Raw genomic sequence first — 18,322 nt, 5'->3', positions numbered from 1 at the left:
TAGAGAATCAGCTCACCTCTATAAGGAAGAGAATGACAGATTGTCAGTCGGCCTTGCAGAATTATTCTCAGTTGATGTTAATGCAAAGATTGTGAGACTCGAGCATACCAAGGGAAGTCCAGAGTGTGGAGATGGTTGATGGTGAAATGTCATTAGTTCCTGGCAATATTTGAGAAGGAACAGATGAAACGAGAAACTGGTAGCACTTGTACTTGAGGTTGTACCCGGGAATTTTCACTACCTGTGGTAATGCCCAATTAACAAATATCCTGTGGTGATTGATAAATGTAGGAGATAGGATTGCGGTGGTTCTGAGATCTCGTTTGGGCCTGAAAAATACTGTCAGGTAGCATAACAACTTTGATATAATTCTCAAATTACTTTTGTTTTTCTCTGCAGACATTGAAGACTGGAAGTATTCAAGAACAGTGGCTCACAGACTTACATTATTGCTTCAATGTGTATATCACTGGGCATCCCCAGGGGCCCACTGCATTGAGTACAGTGTATTGAGTACAATAAGAGGCACCATGGTACCTCCTGTTTGAAATTGTTTATTCACGTCTATCTAATTTTGAAGAGAAACTGATGTAATGTTTGTCATTAAAGCTGAACTTTTAAAGAAGCTGTTTATGAACCTTCCTTTGCATTAAGGTAGGAAAATAACACAGGCTGGCTTCTTGGACCAGGACATTATACTTGGTCACAGGTGGGTAGAGTATTTTGCATTTCATAGAAACTAAATATTTACAAAATATGGAATGATACAGTACCTTCTGTTATTTACCAAGAACGAATCTTTGTGGTCTCAGTTCTAGTTCATTCACACAGCAACAGAAACCAATTTTTTATTTGGGAATGGTTGCCTTTATCCATCATGACATTCAGCTCCTCACTGTGGAGTTCTGTTATTTACAGAGGTTTTCTAGCTCCTTCTGCAGGAGCAAGATTTCAAGATAGTACTACGGTTGTTTGAGGTTTTCCTCAAATGGTACTTGGTTTGATTTAGATAATTCTTCTTTCAAAATTACTTTCTACTAATGACCATTATAATTCTTTTAAAATTATAAGCCATATATAGTGATTTATGCTGACACCCACACCCCCAGTCAAAAAATCCATGTATAACATTTGACTACCCCAAAATTTAACTACTAATAGCCTGTTGACCAGAGGCCTTACTGATAATCAATTTACACATATTTTTTTCTGAGTGAGAGCGGGGAAAGGGAAGAGGGAGAGAGAGAATCTTCTAAGCATGCTCCACGCTCAGCGTGGAGCCCAACACGAGGCTCAATCTCATGACTGGGAGATCATGACCTGAGCTGAAGTCAAGACTCAGACGCTTAACCAACTGAGCCACCCAGGCACCTCTACACCTATTTTGTATACATATTATATACGCAATTCTTATAATAAAGCAAGCTAGAGAAAAGAACACATTTGCAGTACCATGGCTATATTTATTGATACTATATACATTTATTGGAAAAAAATCCATGTTAAGAGGACCCACACAAACCTGGTTGTTCAAGGATTAACTATTTTCAGAATTATGAAATAATTAGCAAATTGTAACAAAAATCAAGGTAACACTTTATTGCTGCTTATCTCTACCTGTCAGGACGGGTGGCAATAATCTTAAGAAAATGGAAATGCTCCTACTACAAATATTTGGGCCTAACATGCCACTGTTTATGCCTTCTGTCTACATTCCTATGGTAGCTTTGCTCTTAAAAATGTGAAAAAACTGGGGCACTTGGGTGGCTCAGTTGGTTGAGTATCCGACTTCGGCTAAGGTCATGATCTTGGAGCTTGTGAGGTTGAGCCCCGAATCAAGCTTGCTGTCTGCGCAGATCCTGCTTCCAGTCCTCTGTCCCTTCCTCCCACTCCACTCCCACCCCTTTTCCTGCTTACGCTCTCTCTCAAAAACAATTTTTTTTTATTTTTGAGAAGAGAGAGAGAGAATCCAAAGGGGAGGAAAAGAGAGAGGGAGACACAGAATCCAAAGCAGGCTCCAGGCTCTGAGCTATCAGAACAGGGGGCTCGAACCCATGAACCATGAGTTCATGACCTGAGCTGAAGTTGGATGTTTAATCGACTGAGCCACCCAGGCACCCCAAATATAAATAAAACTTTTTAAAAAATGTGAAAAAGCCCATAACCACTGAAATTTATGCCAGGTGTTCTTATAGCTTGAATGTATGTAGGTTTAGCAGTTTTCCCTGCCAATAGGAATGGCATTTTGACAAGCTTGCTCACCTATAGGTCAGGCAGAAAATACAAGTGAATTGGTAGGTTATGCATGAATGGTCTGGTCCAACTGATAAAAATGGCAGCTATAGGACAGGCTCTTCCCCCTCTCATGTAGGTTCTTCCCTGGAGCCAAAAAACCAGGCTTGCATCAGCTGGCTGGCAGAAATCTCATGTTAGCGCTCATGTTCTTAGTTTGGCTTAGACGTTACTGTTAATTATGTGTTCTACTTTATAGCTGTACTGACTGAAGTGAGGGCAGACAGCTAGGAAGTTTTGCACGGGTATAGTCTACTGTGGTGGTTGTAGCACAGGCTAACAGTGCTGTATAAGAGCAGAAAGAAAACATCCTGACATTGTCATTCAGTTGTTACCATGTTTTCAGGCTAATAAGGCTTGAGGCATGAATATTAAAGTTTTCTCAAGATGGAAAAGTTAATCAGCAGAGAATTAGAACTCTGCACTAGCTATTCCAGTTCCCCCGGACACGGTCTTCCTCCACAGGTGGTCGAAGCTTTGTTTTGGTTTTTGATTGAGTAGCTGATTGCAGGTTATAAGAAAAATTCTTTGATCTTCCACTATTCTCAAGGAGGTGTATACACTGCAAGTTGCTCACTGTTAAAAGCAAATACCAGAGAGATATTTGTTATTTTTAATACTGAAAAGTTCATTGCTGGTGAGGTAAAGGGCTTAGATATGGACTATCCAGGGAGCTAGGAAGGTGACAGCCAGTTTGTTGTAGAGACAGGTGACTTACCAACCTTGCATTTTACATCATCCTCGAAGATACAGGACATTTTTAAATTTTTTTAAATTTATTTTTTTCAACGTTTATTTATTTTTGGGACAGAGAGAGACAGAGCATGAACTGGGGAGGGGCAGAAAGAGAGGGAGACACAGAACCCCAGAGCCCGACGCGGGGCTCGAACTCATGGACTGCGAGATTGTGACCTGGCTGAAGTCGGATGCTTAACCGACTGCGCCACCCAGGCGCCCCATATATAGGACATTTTTAAAGATTGAGAGCGAGAGCACAAGTGGGGAAGGTGCAGAGAGAGGAAGAGAGAGAATCCCAAGCAGGCTCTGCACTATCAGTGCAGAGACTGACTCAGAGCTTGGACTCCTGAACCATGAGGCAGTGACCTGAGCCGAAGTTGGACACTTCCACCCAGGTGCCCTGATACCTGACAGCTCTTGAAGAACCTTGACTGGGAGAGGCCAGGTACTTGAGCTGGGACTGGGACCTAGGTCTTCAGTCTGTCTAGAATAACTGGTATAGCTTTCTTTATGTAGGTCATACATAACACAAACACATATACACACGTATTTCTCAACTTGCCATGTACCACACACTAGGCTATATAGTACATTCTAGAAAGCCATTTCATTTGAAAATTTACTATCTTCAAGGATGACAGACTGATAGGCATATCAACCTTGAAATGGGTATTTTTAGGCCTTTTTATGACTTTGAAGTTACTTATAGGATGAAAACTTTTAAGATGTCACAGTTGGAAAACAGTGATGTATTCAACCCTCTTGCTGAGGCCAAATTGTTCTGTTTTTCCTCTCTCTGTGGAGCAAAGGAGCAAACATGAGAGGTGAATAGTTTCAGAAAGTTACAAACATGTCTTACTTTTTCTCTCCTGGTTTTATTATGGTTATTTAAAGTGAACTACTGATACTGAATTCTGTTTTGGCTGCCTTTACTGTATCAAGTCTTGAGTTATCTGTATACCCATCTGTAGATGGGCAGGAATATTCTGCATTCATACAAAGGGGTTATCATTAGTAGTAATCACTTGAGCCATGGTTATTCCATTCATTGGAATGGGCTTTTTAAAGGTAGTTCTTTTATATTTAAAAAGAAGGGCTCCCAAATTTAGGAGTGTGAGCCCAAGCAAGGGAGAGAGGCAGAAGGGAGTGGTTGGGGCGGGGGGGGGGGGGGGGGAAAAAAAAGAAAAAAACACAAGCAGGCTTCCATGCTCATCACAGAGCTTAACACAGGGCTTGATCTCACTACCATGAGATCATGACTTGAGCCAAAATCCAGAGTCAGATGCTTAACTGACTGAGCCACCCAGGTGCACCCTGGAGGTTATATATTTATATACATATATAAGTTCTATGTATATGCTCTCTGACCAATACTATGCTGCTATTTTGTGGGTGGTATACGGGGGTTGCTGTTGAAGGACTAGAGAAAACAGGGATTGTGGAGTCTCCCAAATGCATGTAGAGAAACACAGGCCAAGGAGGCTATATACTTTGCTATATCCAGCTCACTTTCTGCTTCCTCTTTAAAGAGGTAAAGGCACTACTAAAGCCTCTCCTATGCTGGAAGTTGGGAGCAACAATCCTTGCTTAAGTATTTGAGCACCTACTATGTGCCAAATAATTTCCTAAAAGTGAATAGGACAGTGAGCAAATCAGAAGATCCTAAACCCCATGGAATTCTCAAAGCAAAAAAAATGAACTAACATTTTTATTCATGGAGAAGACCAAAATTAATGTTCTCTTTTTGGTTCAGTTGGGCACAACTGACACACACAAATTTCTGCAATGTGGAATCACAGATGCCCATTTCCATGGAAACTATTTATAGATGCTTTCTGTATGAAACATATATGGGCTCCAGCTACACTAATTAGCAGCTTTGATAATCAGCTCACTGGATAGTGCCTTAATGTACATGTGTAGACTTAACAAAACCTTGTGTTCCCCCATTTAGGGTTAGGAAAAGATTCTCTTAAGACCTTGTCGGTTTTCAAGCCACTTAGAATTACATGTGTAGGACAAACAAGCTACTTGTTCATATGAAATCCCAAAAAACCACTAAGTATATTTGAGTTTGTTTATTCGTCCCTTAACTGTGAACCCTTTGACTAAAAACCTTTTGTGTTTCTAAACACCTCATTTTTATGATTTCTGATTGTCTCAAGAGAAAAACCCAGGACTAAGTAAAAAAAAATGTTTTATTTAAATGCTACTTTTCTGGTAGTTCTGTCTGACCATTGTTTTTGAAACTAATTTTCAATTCATTCAAGTAGAACAAAAGCTTTTTTTTTTTTTTAAACATGGAAAGTTTCAAAGGAATTAAGGCCCACAGTTGTAACTACCCTATCCGCTACTCCCTGATCAGCCTGCCTATATTACATGAGTTGGCCAACCCATATTAAAGATTGGGCAGTAATTACACTGCCCCCTACCTCCAGGTTCTCCCCCCCCCCCCCAATCAAAAACTAAATGAATGTTAAAGTTCACGCTGACAGTCATTGTTCACCTTCCAGCTGCACTCTATTCCTGCAGGATGACTGGATCAGCAAGGGTGGGGTGGGGGGAGCGTGTTGCCATGGCCACCCATGAACAACACTGGATCTGGCATTAACTGCTGACAGCACTGAACTTATCACCCAGATTTAATGCTGGTGTGAATGAAGGGGGCCCAGAGTAAAATACTCTTGTCTTGTGGCTGAAAAGAAAGTTCCCTGAGCATGAGTGAAATTGTGCACGGTGAAGCCTGAGCAGGACGTGTTATTAGATAGTACATGTCCCCTTCATGGGCCGTGAAAGGCAAAGGCCAGAATTTGTGGTTAAGGAACCTCTCAAGTTTGGGAAGGAGATGAAGAATCTTAATGTGAAATCAATACAGAACAAGAATTCCCAAGGTATTACTTTGAAGAATGACAGTATTTTCATTGTCCCCCCTTCATGTGAACAAGTATGTAAAAGTACCATTTATTGTCTCTACTGGAGGTAATGTTAACAATAACTTGTGGTTGTGAAAATAACTTGCCTGTTAGGGAGGCATGTTGATTGCAGTAATAATTCCACGAAAGGGGAATGAAAAACATGTACACCTCAAAGGAAATGACCATTGGAAATTCCTAGCAATCTCTGTCCTCCTGTCTTCCATCTTTGAGGATGAAACAAAAAAGGCAAATGCTTCCCCACATTGTCTTCCCAATCTGCTTTGCCAGGGCAGTGGCTACCTTACCTGAATTGAGATGCAGCACAGGATGGGCTTTGGGAGATCTTGTGGGATGAGGAACTTTCCCTTCTTGAGAACAACCTGAAATCAACCAACAGTGACTATTCCTCTCTGACCAAGGTTAGCTGTGGCCTCACCAAGTTCTAAGTTCCTTTTTGAGGTAAAGGCTTGAGCTTGTTGATATCTGCCAAGAGAAATTAGGTATGGTGTGGAAATACCATGTAGGCCCAGAGTAAAGTCCTGAGATTTTGCTGCCTGGGCTGCAGATCTATTTCTCAAGTGCCTTGGCTCAACTTTTTTCTTTTGGGGAGCTATCTAGGCCTCTTCTCTGCTGAGTTTATTTGAATGGGTTCTTTCCAGAGCTGAAAATGTCCCAATTTAAAGCAATTCATCTGCTGAGCAAGTATTTACTATTGTGCGTGGGTCTGGGGCATTCCCACAGATGGGCAGCCCTGTACTATTTTAGCATAAGGAAGGTCAAAGTGAGGCAGGCAAGGTGTTCCTGCTTCTGGAGCCCTCCAAATGGGTAATATAAGGGGAGGACCCAAGCAGTGGTCTGGAGGGGTTTAAAGGGTAATGAAGGCCAGCAGAAGACCTCTTGATTGAGATGCCAGAACGCATCATCAAACCAGTTCCGAGCTAGAATTGCTGGAGGGGAGGCATTAAATGTGTGTTGAAAATTCTCTTGGTTCTTGGAAGTCAAGTTCCTATCTGAATGGAGGTTTGCCCAGTGTAATTAAATCCCATTTCAGATTCTGATGCAACACTCTGGGGGTGCTTGTTGTCAACTACAACGTGCCCAGAAGGACATTTACCGTAGATTTGCTTGAGTACTAAGTGTCTGGTGGACTTTGTGCCTGAGCTGCCCTTGGATGGACTCTTCGTGGTCCTGCTTACTGCAGTGGTCTTTGGGGGGGTTAGTTCCAGTTCTTTCCTCCAAACTTGGAGCAGCAATGCCAGGCACTCTCGGTTCCATCTGTCCACATCTCTGGTTCCAAGCTGCTTCATGTGCAGAAGGTGGGACAGGTGCTTCCTAAGCTGGTAGCTGGTGAGGTCAGAAGAGAGGAGAGACTTTAAGATCACAGTACTGAGAAAACAAAGTTTCCTTAGGGTTCCTAGAAGCTATAGGTATAGTTTGCTGAACTGGGAGATTCATTTAAGCTCCCATTCCTAATTTACAGTGGCAGTAGGTTTAATGTTGAAAAAAAATCATTATTTTTTAAAATCAAACAGTTCCTGAACTAGGAATCAGATGAATCTGCCCTCAGGGTGGGTTGGGCTAATGTGTAAATAAATGAGAAGTACTATGTAAAACTGAGGAGCTAGATTGCATGAGATCATGTGAGACTGATAATTCCTGGTGGTCTGGTAAGGCCTTATAAGGCTGATACTTGTGCTGGGCTTTAAAGGATGCATAGGAGCTTACTGGGCAGAGAAGGGTACTCTAGGCAGAACTGGCGTAAGTGGAGATATGGACATTTGTGCCAGGAAAGTAATGAGAGGTGTACGAAGCATTGTGTATTTTGTGAAGAAGGATGGAAGGCTAGGCTACACTGGAAGGAGCCAACATTTGTTCAGAGCCTGTTACATGTCAGGCACATTCCTCACGATTAAGGTGAAAATCCATCAAGTAGACAGGGCTGAGTAGATGGCACATCACACCAGGATGACAACATAGGTTGTTCCTTATTCCCTTTACCAAAACAACTAACAACTATTCACGGATAAGACACCACTGGGAAAGTCCTAGAACATGGGAGAGACCATGCACCACAGGGGCCAAGACAGACTACAATGGTATATGAGGAACAGCTACATGCAGACTGCACTGCCCCTCCATCAGGCTGGTGTAACACCGCACCAAAATGACTTTAGCCTATGGTTCCTCAAATGGGAAAAAGGAACCCAGGGTGGAATCCAGCACCCCCAGCATTGTAGGTCACTTCTTGGGAGCCCCCACTGTGGTCTCATCCCATGGGGATTGCCAGGGAATCTGTGGGACTTGGCCACTGGGAGTCTGTGATGGGGAAGGTAGGGGCTTGCAACAACCAGTATGTGGGTCTTTGCAGACCAAGTTCCTACCTGCAGTGTGCAAGTAGTAGTCCCAATCTTTAATTTTGCTCATCTGCAGAGCCAAAACAGAGGTGCGGTCTGACCAGGGAACTCAGCAGGGTGCCTGAGTGGTTCTTAAAGAGACTTGTCACCGCTGGAAGTCTGGTCTGCTTCAACTCAGGCAGGGGAGCTGAGGCATAACCTGGCCCACACATGAGTGTTGCTCCTGGCCCTGCCTGACCAAAGCCTGGACAGACCACCTGGAGAGGTATAGCAGGTAGAGCTGGTTATCTGCAAAGCAAAAACCGTGGCCCTGTATAGCCAGGGACCTTGGGGTGCAGGTCAGCTTGAGTCAGCCACAAAACTTTAGGCCTTGGAGCTGGTTCTCATGCTCTCCATGAACAGGGAAAGTGATTCATAGCCCTAGCCATTGCTGAATAGAGCCTTCAGCCCATCTGACCAGGAAACCTAGCCAGATCACACAGGAAGCTGTGTAGCCCATCCAAAGACCTTGTTATAGTGGCACTTGAAGAGAAAGCACAACCTGGTACTATCCCTGTCTGCACTGCAAAACTGGTGGCCCCACCTGGCCAGGAAACTCCATGCACAATCTTGTCTGACTTGAGTCCCCAAACAACCTGTGCAGGCCTTATGGCCTGTCCTGCTGCTCTGTCAGTTCAGGGAAGTGACTTCATAGCCCCACCTACTAGTAAGCCTGACTAGAAAACCCAGGCACCTGCAGAGCCCATCCTAAAGCCTTGCTTGGGCAGAGAACCAACTCAGCAGTCCTATTCAACTATTCCCAGCTAGCAGCACACCCCACCCCTTGCCCCACCCCAACCTCAGAGCTTGCCCTGCCCAAAAACAGATGGCCTTAAAAGCAACCTTCATCTGCCCAAGAATGTTACTAGTAGACATGTCCAGAAACCCAAACTGAGCTGCCTGGTGAAGAACTCTTGGTTAAAGCAAACCTATGAAGTATGGAAGAGTAGACCACTTCTTCAAATGTTGAGATAGCAGCATCAGAAATTAGGAATCACAAAAGAATCAGGTAAACATGACCATGCCAAAGGAAACTAATAAAGTTCTGGTAACTGACCCTAAAATAGAGATCTGCAAGGGGCACCTGGGTGGCTCACTTGGTTAAAGATCTGACTTTGGCTTAGGTCATGATCTCGTGGTTCGTGAGTTCGAGCCGCATACCAGGCTTTGTGCCGACAGTGCAGAGCCTGGAGCCTGCTTCATATTCTGTGTCTCCCTCCCACTCTGCCCCTCCCCCACCTGTGCATGCACGTGTGCTCTCTCTCAAAAAGACAACATTAAAATTTTTAAAAAAGGACATGGAGATCTGTAAACTGTTCTACAAACAATTCAGAATTCTTTAAAAAAGTTTAGTGAATTACAAGAATGCACAGACAACTAAATAAAATTAGCAAAATAATGCATGAACAAAAAGAAATTCAACAAAGAAAAATGGGGGTGGTGCAGAAAAAGAAATCCTAGAGCTGAAAAATACAACGTCTGAACTGAAGAATTCAATAGAGAACTTGAAAATCAGACTCGACCATGTAGAAGAAAGAATCTGTGACCTAGAAAACGGGATTTAAAATTATGTAGTCAGAGGAGCGAAGGAGAAAAGAATGAAAAAGTGAAGAAGGTATATGGGACTTATATAGGACATGCTAAAATGAATTGCATTATGGGAATTTGAGAAGAGAAAAAGAATGGGACAGAAAATATATTTAGGGCAGTAATAGCTGAAAGTTTCTCAAACTTGGAGAGAGAAATGGACATTGAGATCCATGAAGCTGAGACACACTATATTGAGACACACTATATTGTCATGAGTCTAATGTTGAAATAAGCAAAAGAAAAATTATATATAACTATGAATGCACTTCTCAACAAAAAATTTTCAGGCCAGGAGAGAATAGGATGATATATTCAAAATATTAAAGGAAAAAACTGTCAAGAATTCTATAGTTGGCAAAACTGTCCTTTAGAAATGAAAGAGAGAAAAAACAAACTAAAACCGAAGTAGCTCATAATCTTACTAGACCTTCCTTGTAAGAAATGCTAACGGGAATTCTTTGAAAGTAAAAGGATGCTGGTTAACATCATAAATACTTAAGGTAGCCTAAAACTCACTGGTAATAGTAAACATATAGTCAAAATTAGAATTTGTAATATAATGGTTGTGCATTATGTACTTTTAAAAGTTTAAAAACTTCAGGGGCACCTGGGTGGCTTAGTCAGTTAAGTGTCTGACTCTTGATTTCAGCTCAGGTTATGATCTCATGGTTTGTGAGATAGAGGCCTGCATCCAGCTCTGTGCTAACAACATGGATCCTCCTTGGGATTCTCTTTCTCCCTCTCTCTGACCCTCCCCTGCTTGTGATCTCTCAACCTCTCTCAAAGTAAACTTAAAAAAACGTTAAAAAAGGTAATAAAAGTAACCATAACTACAATGGCATGAAACTAGAAATCAATTCTAGGAAAACTGGGAAATTCACAAATAAATGGAAGTTAACATTTTTCCTGAGCAACCAATGGATCAAAGAATGAATAAAAGGAAAACAAAGTATCTTGAGACCAAAATGAAATACAACACATCAAAACTTATAGAATGCAGCAACAACAGTTTTAAGAGGGAAGTTCAGAGTAATAAATGCCTACATTAAGAATCAAGAAAGATCTGATAACCTACTCTTTAAGAAAGTAGGAAAAGAACAAACTAAGTCCAAAGTTAGCAGAAGGAAGGAAATAATAAAGATTAGAGCAGAAATAAGAGCAGGAAAACAGCAGAAGATTAACAAAACTAAGACTTGGTTCTTTGAAAAGAAACAAAATTGACAAACTTTAGCTAGACTAACCAAGGCAAAAAGAGAGATGATCCAAATCAAAATTATGATTAAAAAAGGAGACATTACAACTGATCCCCAATAGAAAGGCAAAGGACCATAAGATACTACTATGAACTGGAACAACCATAAGATGCTATATGACAAACTGGACAACCTAGAAGTAATGGAAGTTATTAGAAACCTGTAAGACTGAATCAAGAAGAAACAAAATATATAGTCAATGTTCTACGTCACGTTAATAAAATCATACGATTATCACAATAGAAGCAGAAAAAAGCATTTTTACAAAATTTGACATCTGTTCGTGGTAAAAATTTAACAAATTAGGTATATAAGAAATGTACCTCTACATAATAACGGCAACATGACAAGTCCACAGTTAACATCAGTGGTGAAAAGTTGAGAACTTTTCCTCTGAGAATAGGAACAAGACCAGGGTGCCCACTCACAACTCCTATTCAACACAGTACTGGAAGTCCTAGCTAGAGCAGTCAGGCAAGAAAAAGAAATAAAAGGCATCACATAAAGAAAGGAAGAAGTGACTCTGTCTCTATTTGCAGATGATTTTACATATAGAAAAACTTCAGGACTCCAGAAAGTGTTAGAGCTAATGAACAAATTCAGTAGAGTTGTAGGATACAAAGTTAACATACAAAAATAAGTGACATTTCCATACACTAAAAAATTATCTGCAAAACTAATAAAATGACCCCCATTTACAACAGCACCAAAAACAGTAAGATAGGAATAAATTCAACTGAAGAAGTGAAAGATCTCTACTGAAAACTACAAAACACTGATGAAATAAATTGTCTTCTCGGATTGCAGGAATATTGTAACATCCATAGTACCCAAAGTCATCTATAGATTCAGTGAAATCCCTATTAAGATTGCAGTGGCATTTTTTATAGAAGTAGGAAAAACAATTATAAAATTTATATGGAACCATAAAAGTACCCAAATAGCCAAAGCAATCCTGAGAAAGAAGAACAAAGAGAGAAGTATCATACTTCCTGATTTCAAGCTTTATTATAAACTCATAGTAATCAAAACAGTATGGTACCAGCATAAAAATAGATGCATAGACCAATGGAAGAGAACTAAAATCCCAGAAATAAACCCGTGCGTATATGCTCAATTATATTTGACAAGGGAGCTAAGCACACTCCATGGAGGAAAGACCATTTGTTTTATAGATGGTGCTGGAAAAACTGGATATTCACACGTAAAAGAATGAAACTAGATCCCTATCTTACACCACTCACAAAAATAGACTTGATATGGATTAAAAAGCCTTAAATGTAAGACCAGAAATTCCTAAAAGAAAACCCAGGAAAAAAGCTCCTTGACAGATACGTTGCCAGATTTGTTTTGTTTTTGTTTGTTTGTTTTGGATAGGACACTGAAAGCACAAACAAACAAGCGGGGCTACAAAGTAAAAAGATTCAGCACAGCAAAATAATCAACAAAATTAAAAGACAACTATGGAAGAGGAAAAACATTTACAACTCATGTATCTGATAAGAGGTTATTATCTAAAATATATAAGGAACTCCTACAACTAAATAGCAAAAAACCCCAAATAATCCATTGATAAAAATGGGCAAAGGACCTGACTAGACATTTTTCCAAAGAAGATACATGAATGGACAACAGGTACACAAGAAGGTGCTCAACATCATTAATAATAGGGGAAATACAAATCAAAATCACAATGATATACCACATCATGTCTGTTAGGATGGCAATTATCAAAAGACAAGAGGTAACAAATGTTGGTGAGGGTGTGCAGAAAATGGAAGTCTTGTGCACTGCTGATGGGACAGTAAATTGGTTTGGCCACTATGGAAAGCAGTATGGATTTCCCTCAAAGAGTTAAAAATAGAGCTACCATATGATGCATCAATTTCACTTCTGGGGATTTATATAGAAGGAGATGAAAAACTGTTGAGATACCTGCATCTCCACGTTCACATTAGCATTATTTACAATAGGCAAGACATGGAAGTGTCCACCCATGGGTGAATCAATAAAGAAATGGTGGTGTATATATACAGTAGAATATTATTCAGCCATAAAAAGAAGGAAATGCTGCCATTTGTGGCAACACGGATGGCCCTTGAGGGCATTATGCTAAGTGAAGTCAGAAAGAAATACTGTATGGTTTTACTCTTACGTGTAATCTTAAAAGATCAAATTTGTGGTTACCAGAGCCAAGGGGTGAGGGAAGGAGGAACTGGGTGTAGATGATCCAAAAGATACACACTTACAGTTATGAGATAAATAAGTGCTGGGGATATAATGGACAACATGATAACTATAGTTAACACTGCTTTATGGTCTATATGAAAGTTGATGAGAGTAAATCCTAAAAGTTCTCATCACAAGGGGGAAAAAAAAACAATTTAAGTATCTCCCTGAGATAATGGATGTTAACTAAACTTATTGTGGTAATCTTTTCATAGGAATCATATATGTAAGCCAAGTCATTATGCTGTACACCTTCTACTTATACAAGGCTGTAGGTCAGTTACAGCTCAATGAAACTGGTGGGGAAAGAGGCTGAGTAACTTGCAGAAGGTCTCACAGCTAGAGCCAGGAGAGACCAACATTCAAACTCGGTGCTGTCTGGTCTAACAGCCAAATACTGCGAAGGACTTTGATCTGTACTATGTACTTAGTGGGCATCGGCAAAGGGTTTTAAAAAGGATGGCAAAAGTAAGAGCTGTATTTTACTAGGTTCATTCTGTTGCAGGGTGGGGCCTGGAGTGGGAGAAAGGTATGGGACATGGGGATGATGGCGGTCTTTACATCTAACATTGGGTTGATGGGGTCTATCCCACATGCACTCTAAAACTTACTGAACACAGCTGTTTTGGAGCCTCTCAAGGAAACCTGCATCACTGTTCATTATCGGGTTGGTAGCTGATGAGTTACTAGTGAGCTTATAAGGTGCTGCAGAAAGCAACAGGCCCCATGCCTGATTTTACCATACACCAAATGGGAAATGACGTCTTCCTGAAGTCTGCTGAGAAGTCTTTGTGGTACTAGGCGCAGGTACTAGGTACTTCTCTCTTGCCCTAAAGGCCGATTTCACTCAAACTGCATGACTCTTCTTTTTCCTGTAGCATGCCAAACCAGGCACCTCTCTACTAGACTATAGATCACACTTCCAAAAAGCCAACTATGGAGAAAAGCTGGAGATAATGGGGCAATACTGCTCCATAGTTCGGCTTCTTTGGTTTGTAGGCAGAAAACTCACTGGGAAGCCCAGGTGTTGGCTTTCACCGTGTACAGTTTCCACCTAATTGATAGCGGAATGCAGACTTTTGAGTCTCTGTCCAGATGATAGGATGGTGCCAGGGGTTAGAGTAACAGCCTCTGTTCTTGTTGAGGTCCTAAGATGCCCAGTCATACCTATCAGCCCAGGGTTCACGGCTCTCCTTATGGTCCAGCCCGGCCTTGCTTACTGACCTCACAACATGCTAGAGAAGAGCTGATAGGAAGGTAGTTTACAAATGTTCAGATGAAGACGGAAGTGTTTAACACAACAACTGCTCTCAGCCACAGCAACTCTCCAGCCTCACTTAGGTCATCCAGTATCCAGTGTCAACATTGAAAATAAAGTCTTGATTGGTAATAAGATTCACACGTTAAGACTAAGCCTCACTCACCGCCTCAGGGCCCAAGGTTCACGCTGCTCGCCCTGCCCCTGCCCGTTTCCCAGTCTGCCCGTCTCCGTCCTCAACATGGCTCCTACGACAGTCTGCATTTGTGGAGCACGCGTGTGCCAACCCCTCGTTGCTCCTTAGGTTTCGTGTCAGACACCATACCCTGCTCCAGGACAATGCTGCGAGCTCCCGTACTTAAAACAAGATGCACAGGCAGTATAACAGAATCAATGGGACTGTTTCTACTGTCACCAGACATGCGACTTCCCACAATGCGCAGCATCCCACAATCCCTTTGGGAGTCAAAGTCCCATCTCAGAATTGCACAATGGTGCAGCCAGAGGGCCTGTGTAATTGCCTCCCCAGATGGGCCTACAGACTATGAGCCCACTGTTCCTGGGGGGATGACTGAAGGCTCATTTGCTGCTATGCACACTTACGGACAGGACCTGTCAGCTTCTGACTCTTCAAAGGAGTCAAAGAAACAGCTTGACTGGAAGGCATTTCAGCTAGGGAGCAGCTGTGGGGCCTGATATGGTACACCTTGTTGGCTTGTTGCGATCCCAAGTTTCAGCGGAAATACTTAAAAAGTTCCTCTGGGACGGTAGCCAGTGCACATCCTGGCAGAACTCCCCAAGGAGGGAGAGCAAGGACCATCCCCATCTATGGCTTCACAGTCCGACTCTCTCCGCTTCAAGCCAGTACAGCTCTTATTAGCTCTGCAACCTTGGTGGGTTAAGTTCGCTGTGCTTCAGTTTCCTCATCTGTGAAATGGGGGATAAGAACAGTGCCTCACACGGTTATTGGGAAGGATTAAATCCGTTAACACAGTGCTCGCTTCGGCAGCACATATACTAAAATTGGAACGACACAGAGAAGATTAGCGTGGCCCCTGCACGAGGATGACACACAAATTCATGAAGCGTTCCATATTTAAAAAAAAAAAACAGTTAACACACATAAAACTACTTAGAACAGCATCTGGCACAAGTGCCTAATAATGCCAAGTACTAGTATTAATGACAGTAATAAAACATCCCCCTGTAACAACATTACCTTGACGAGCGGGAGCACCATCCACGCAGCCCTTTTCCCCCAGCCTGTTCTAAGGTGAGGAGCGTGAGGCCGGCCTCCGCTGCCGTTATCTTGACCACTGCAAACACTGCCTTTACTGAGAACATATGGGAAAGGCCCTTGAGTCCGAGCTTCAAGTGCCTGATCTGTATCACCAGGACAAGTCATGTTTCCTGAGACCATTTGCTTGCCTGAAAAATGGGAACACTGATCCCTATCGTGATGGCTTCCTGGGATGGCTGGGAGACCAAAGGGGTTCAGGGTAAAGTCACAGGAGGTGACTTTATAAGACCAGCAGCTTGAACGGACACGAGGACCCACTGTAGCAAAGGCCGTGCCAGCATGGAGCAGATCGCCCGGCTTCCGGCCAGGCAGTCCTTGGCACCACAGTCCCTGAGGCCTCTCCCTGGATCTCACAAGAACCTCTCCCGCTCTCTCCTCTTTCTCTGCCAACGTTAGGGTCTCTCTGCCCTTTTATCTCCTGACAAGGGTGTTGACATGCGGCACACCTGTGCTCGCAGTGATTTGCTTGCTTTGTTCCCCCCGTCAACCTTCCTCTCTGGCGATGGAGGCCACCTGACCCCCAGCTGTGGGCAGTGGCTCCAGCCCTCCCCCAGACGCTGGTCATTACTAAGGCCTAATGTAGATTTAGGCCCTAGTGGGACCTGCAGATAGATGGAGGAGACTATGAAATATGTGAAAAACTGGTCGCAAAGGACTCCTCCAGTCCTCCAGAGATCCCTGCCTGGAGAGATCTGTCTCCGTATTTCAGGGAGCCTCCACCACTATTCCTAGCACCTACCCAACATTCCGAGTTTGGCAGGTGCTCTCACAGGTTGTTGCAATATGTTTAATACTCAGCCCCTCAACCGCACACTGGCTTAGGTACTTGGGGTGTGACTAATTTGTGGGTAGTAAAAACATAAAAAGAAAAATAAAATATCTTCCACGGGTAGTACTTTAGAAATTACGAAGTGCACACTATCTCACTCAGCAGCCTGCCGTATAAACAGGATGGGTGCAGCGATTACTAAATCCTATTTTACAGGTGAGGAAACTGAGGGTCAGGGAGGCCACGTGATTTGCCCGAGGTCAGATAACTTGTCAGAAACCCGAAACTCAGGCTTCCTGGTTACACACTGAGGCTTTTTTCCTTGACTCCAGGCTATCCTGGGTACTTCCTACCTTTCTTGGCAAAAACATCTTCCAAATAGCTCATCCAATGTAAATAACTAGGACCTACACGTGAGTGAATTTTATGGGCGGGTTCAGTAAAATTGGCCTTGTGCCAGCACGTGGAATTCACTAGAAAATGCCACTTGAGCACAGGGCGTGTCATGTTAGGAGCATCAGGACAACCACAGAATCAGAGACTCGTGGCACCCCCATCGTTCTACCTTCTCCAGGCCCGCTGGATGACCGCGGCCGCCTTGTTCTTCTTGCGAAACAGCTCTTTCCTGCTCCTTTCTCTCTGGATTATCTGCAGCCGCAGTTCTACGGGGAGAAGGTCAATATTGACACTCTGCCCAGAGAGGGGACCAGGTGCTGGATCAGTCTCCTTGGATAGCTGGGTGTCCTCAGACAGGGCAGATGTTCCCAGCTTCCTGACTCCCGACCTCAACACCTCTGTGCTCTGTGGCAAATCTGAGTAGATCCCTCCTGCGAGCTTGTCCTGTGTCACTTTGTTTCTTGGTGTCCGATGGTGGAGAGGATGCTGCCCAGCGTGGACCACCTCCCCCTTGGCACTGCCAGGCCGGCTAGAACCAGCCGGGGAGCCCCTTCCTCCTCTGAGCTCTTGAATGCGCCTTTTTTGGGAAGCACACCTGGCCTTGGGTGCTGGGTCCTGCCGCCTGCCGGGCTTCCGGTGGCCATCCTGCTGTGGAAGGCTTGCAGCTGCCCAACCGGGGTCCTCTCCTTCCTCATCAGGCCCAGCCGCCCTGATACAGGAGGGCTGCTTCAAGAAGCCTTTCCCCTTGTCACACCGCCGCTCACCAACTGTCTCACCTCCGGACTTCTCAACAGAGGAGACTCCCGGATGCCTGTTTCCATCCTTGCCTTTACTGGGGCTGAAGTGGACACAGGCAGATCGGCCTTTAGAGTGTTCTCTGGATGATTCTTGGGGAGATAAGGAAAAAAGGAAAGAATATTTATTGTCCCAAACTTAGCCCATTTTTCCACATAAAATACTCACACTCGTCCGATAGCTTCACCATGATAGTAGTGACTCTAATCAGAAAAAAACCGTTCAACTTCTATTTCTAGCAATGGAATGTTAGATAACCTGAAATCCTTCCCATTACAAGAACCTACAAATGCTGGGGCGCCTGGGTGGCTCAGTCGGTTGAGCGTCCGACTTCAGCTCAGGTCACGATCTCGTGGTCTGTGAGTTTGAGCCCCACGTCGGGCTCTGGGCTGAC

At 43.2% G+C, this 18,322-nt stretch overlaps 2 protein-coding genes and 1 non-coding gene across 9 annotated transcripts in view; 2 read left to right on the top strand and 1 right to left on the bottom strand.

The window, feature by feature from the left end:
- TEX10 (testis expressed 10) overlaps positions 1-625 on the top strand; it is a 63,857-nt gene extending 63,232 nt beyond the window's left edge. Inside the window, exon 15 of the mRNA XM_040481826.1 lies at positions 400-625. Within this exon, the coding sequence (XP_040337760.1) occupies positions 400-513 (114 nt within the window). The 3' untranslated portion in view covers positions 514-625. The remainder of the gene's footprint in view (positions 1-399) is intronic.
- A 1,517-nt stretch (positions 626-2,142) lies between these two features.
- The window catches only part of INVS (inversin), a 157,327-nt gene continuing 141,147 nt past the window's right edge, over positions 2,143-18,322 (bottom strand). For 5 of the 7 annotated variants that reach the window (XM_040481817.1, XM_040481819.1, XM_040481820.1 and 2 more), the window contains 4 exons: positions 17,303-18,020; positions 7,060-7,289; positions 6,251-6,325; positions 2,143-2,868 (listed from right to left, as the gene is read on the bottom strand). In XM_040481817.1, the coding sequence (XP_040337751.1) occupies positions 2,717-2,868; positions 6,251-6,325; positions 7,060-7,289; positions 17,303-18,020 (1,175 nt within the window). In that variant the 3' untranslated portion in view covers positions 2,143-2,716. Of the gene's footprint in view, positions 2,869-6,250; positions 6,429-7,059; positions 7,290-17,302; positions 18,021-18,322 lie in introns of those variants that run through there. The other 2 variants (XM_040481823.1, XM_040481818.1) reach the window with 2 other exon arrangements.
- LOC121035192 (U6 spliceosomal RNA) lies at positions 15,662-15,768 on the top strand. The gene has a single exon (XR_005792780.1). It is a non-coding gene; the product is annotated as a U6 spliceosomal RNA (small nuclear RNA).

This window comes from Herpailurus yagouaroundi, unplaced genomic scaffold, assembly GCF_014898765.1.
Source record: "Herpailurus yagouaroundi ecotype Mexico unplaced genomic scaffold, PumYag 160, whole genome shotgun sequence".
Lineage (NCBI taxonomy): Eukaryota > Metazoa > Chordata > Mammalia > Carnivora > Felidae > Herpailurus > Herpailurus yagouaroundi.
This window is presented reverse-complemented; position numbering and strand designations above follow the sequence as displayed.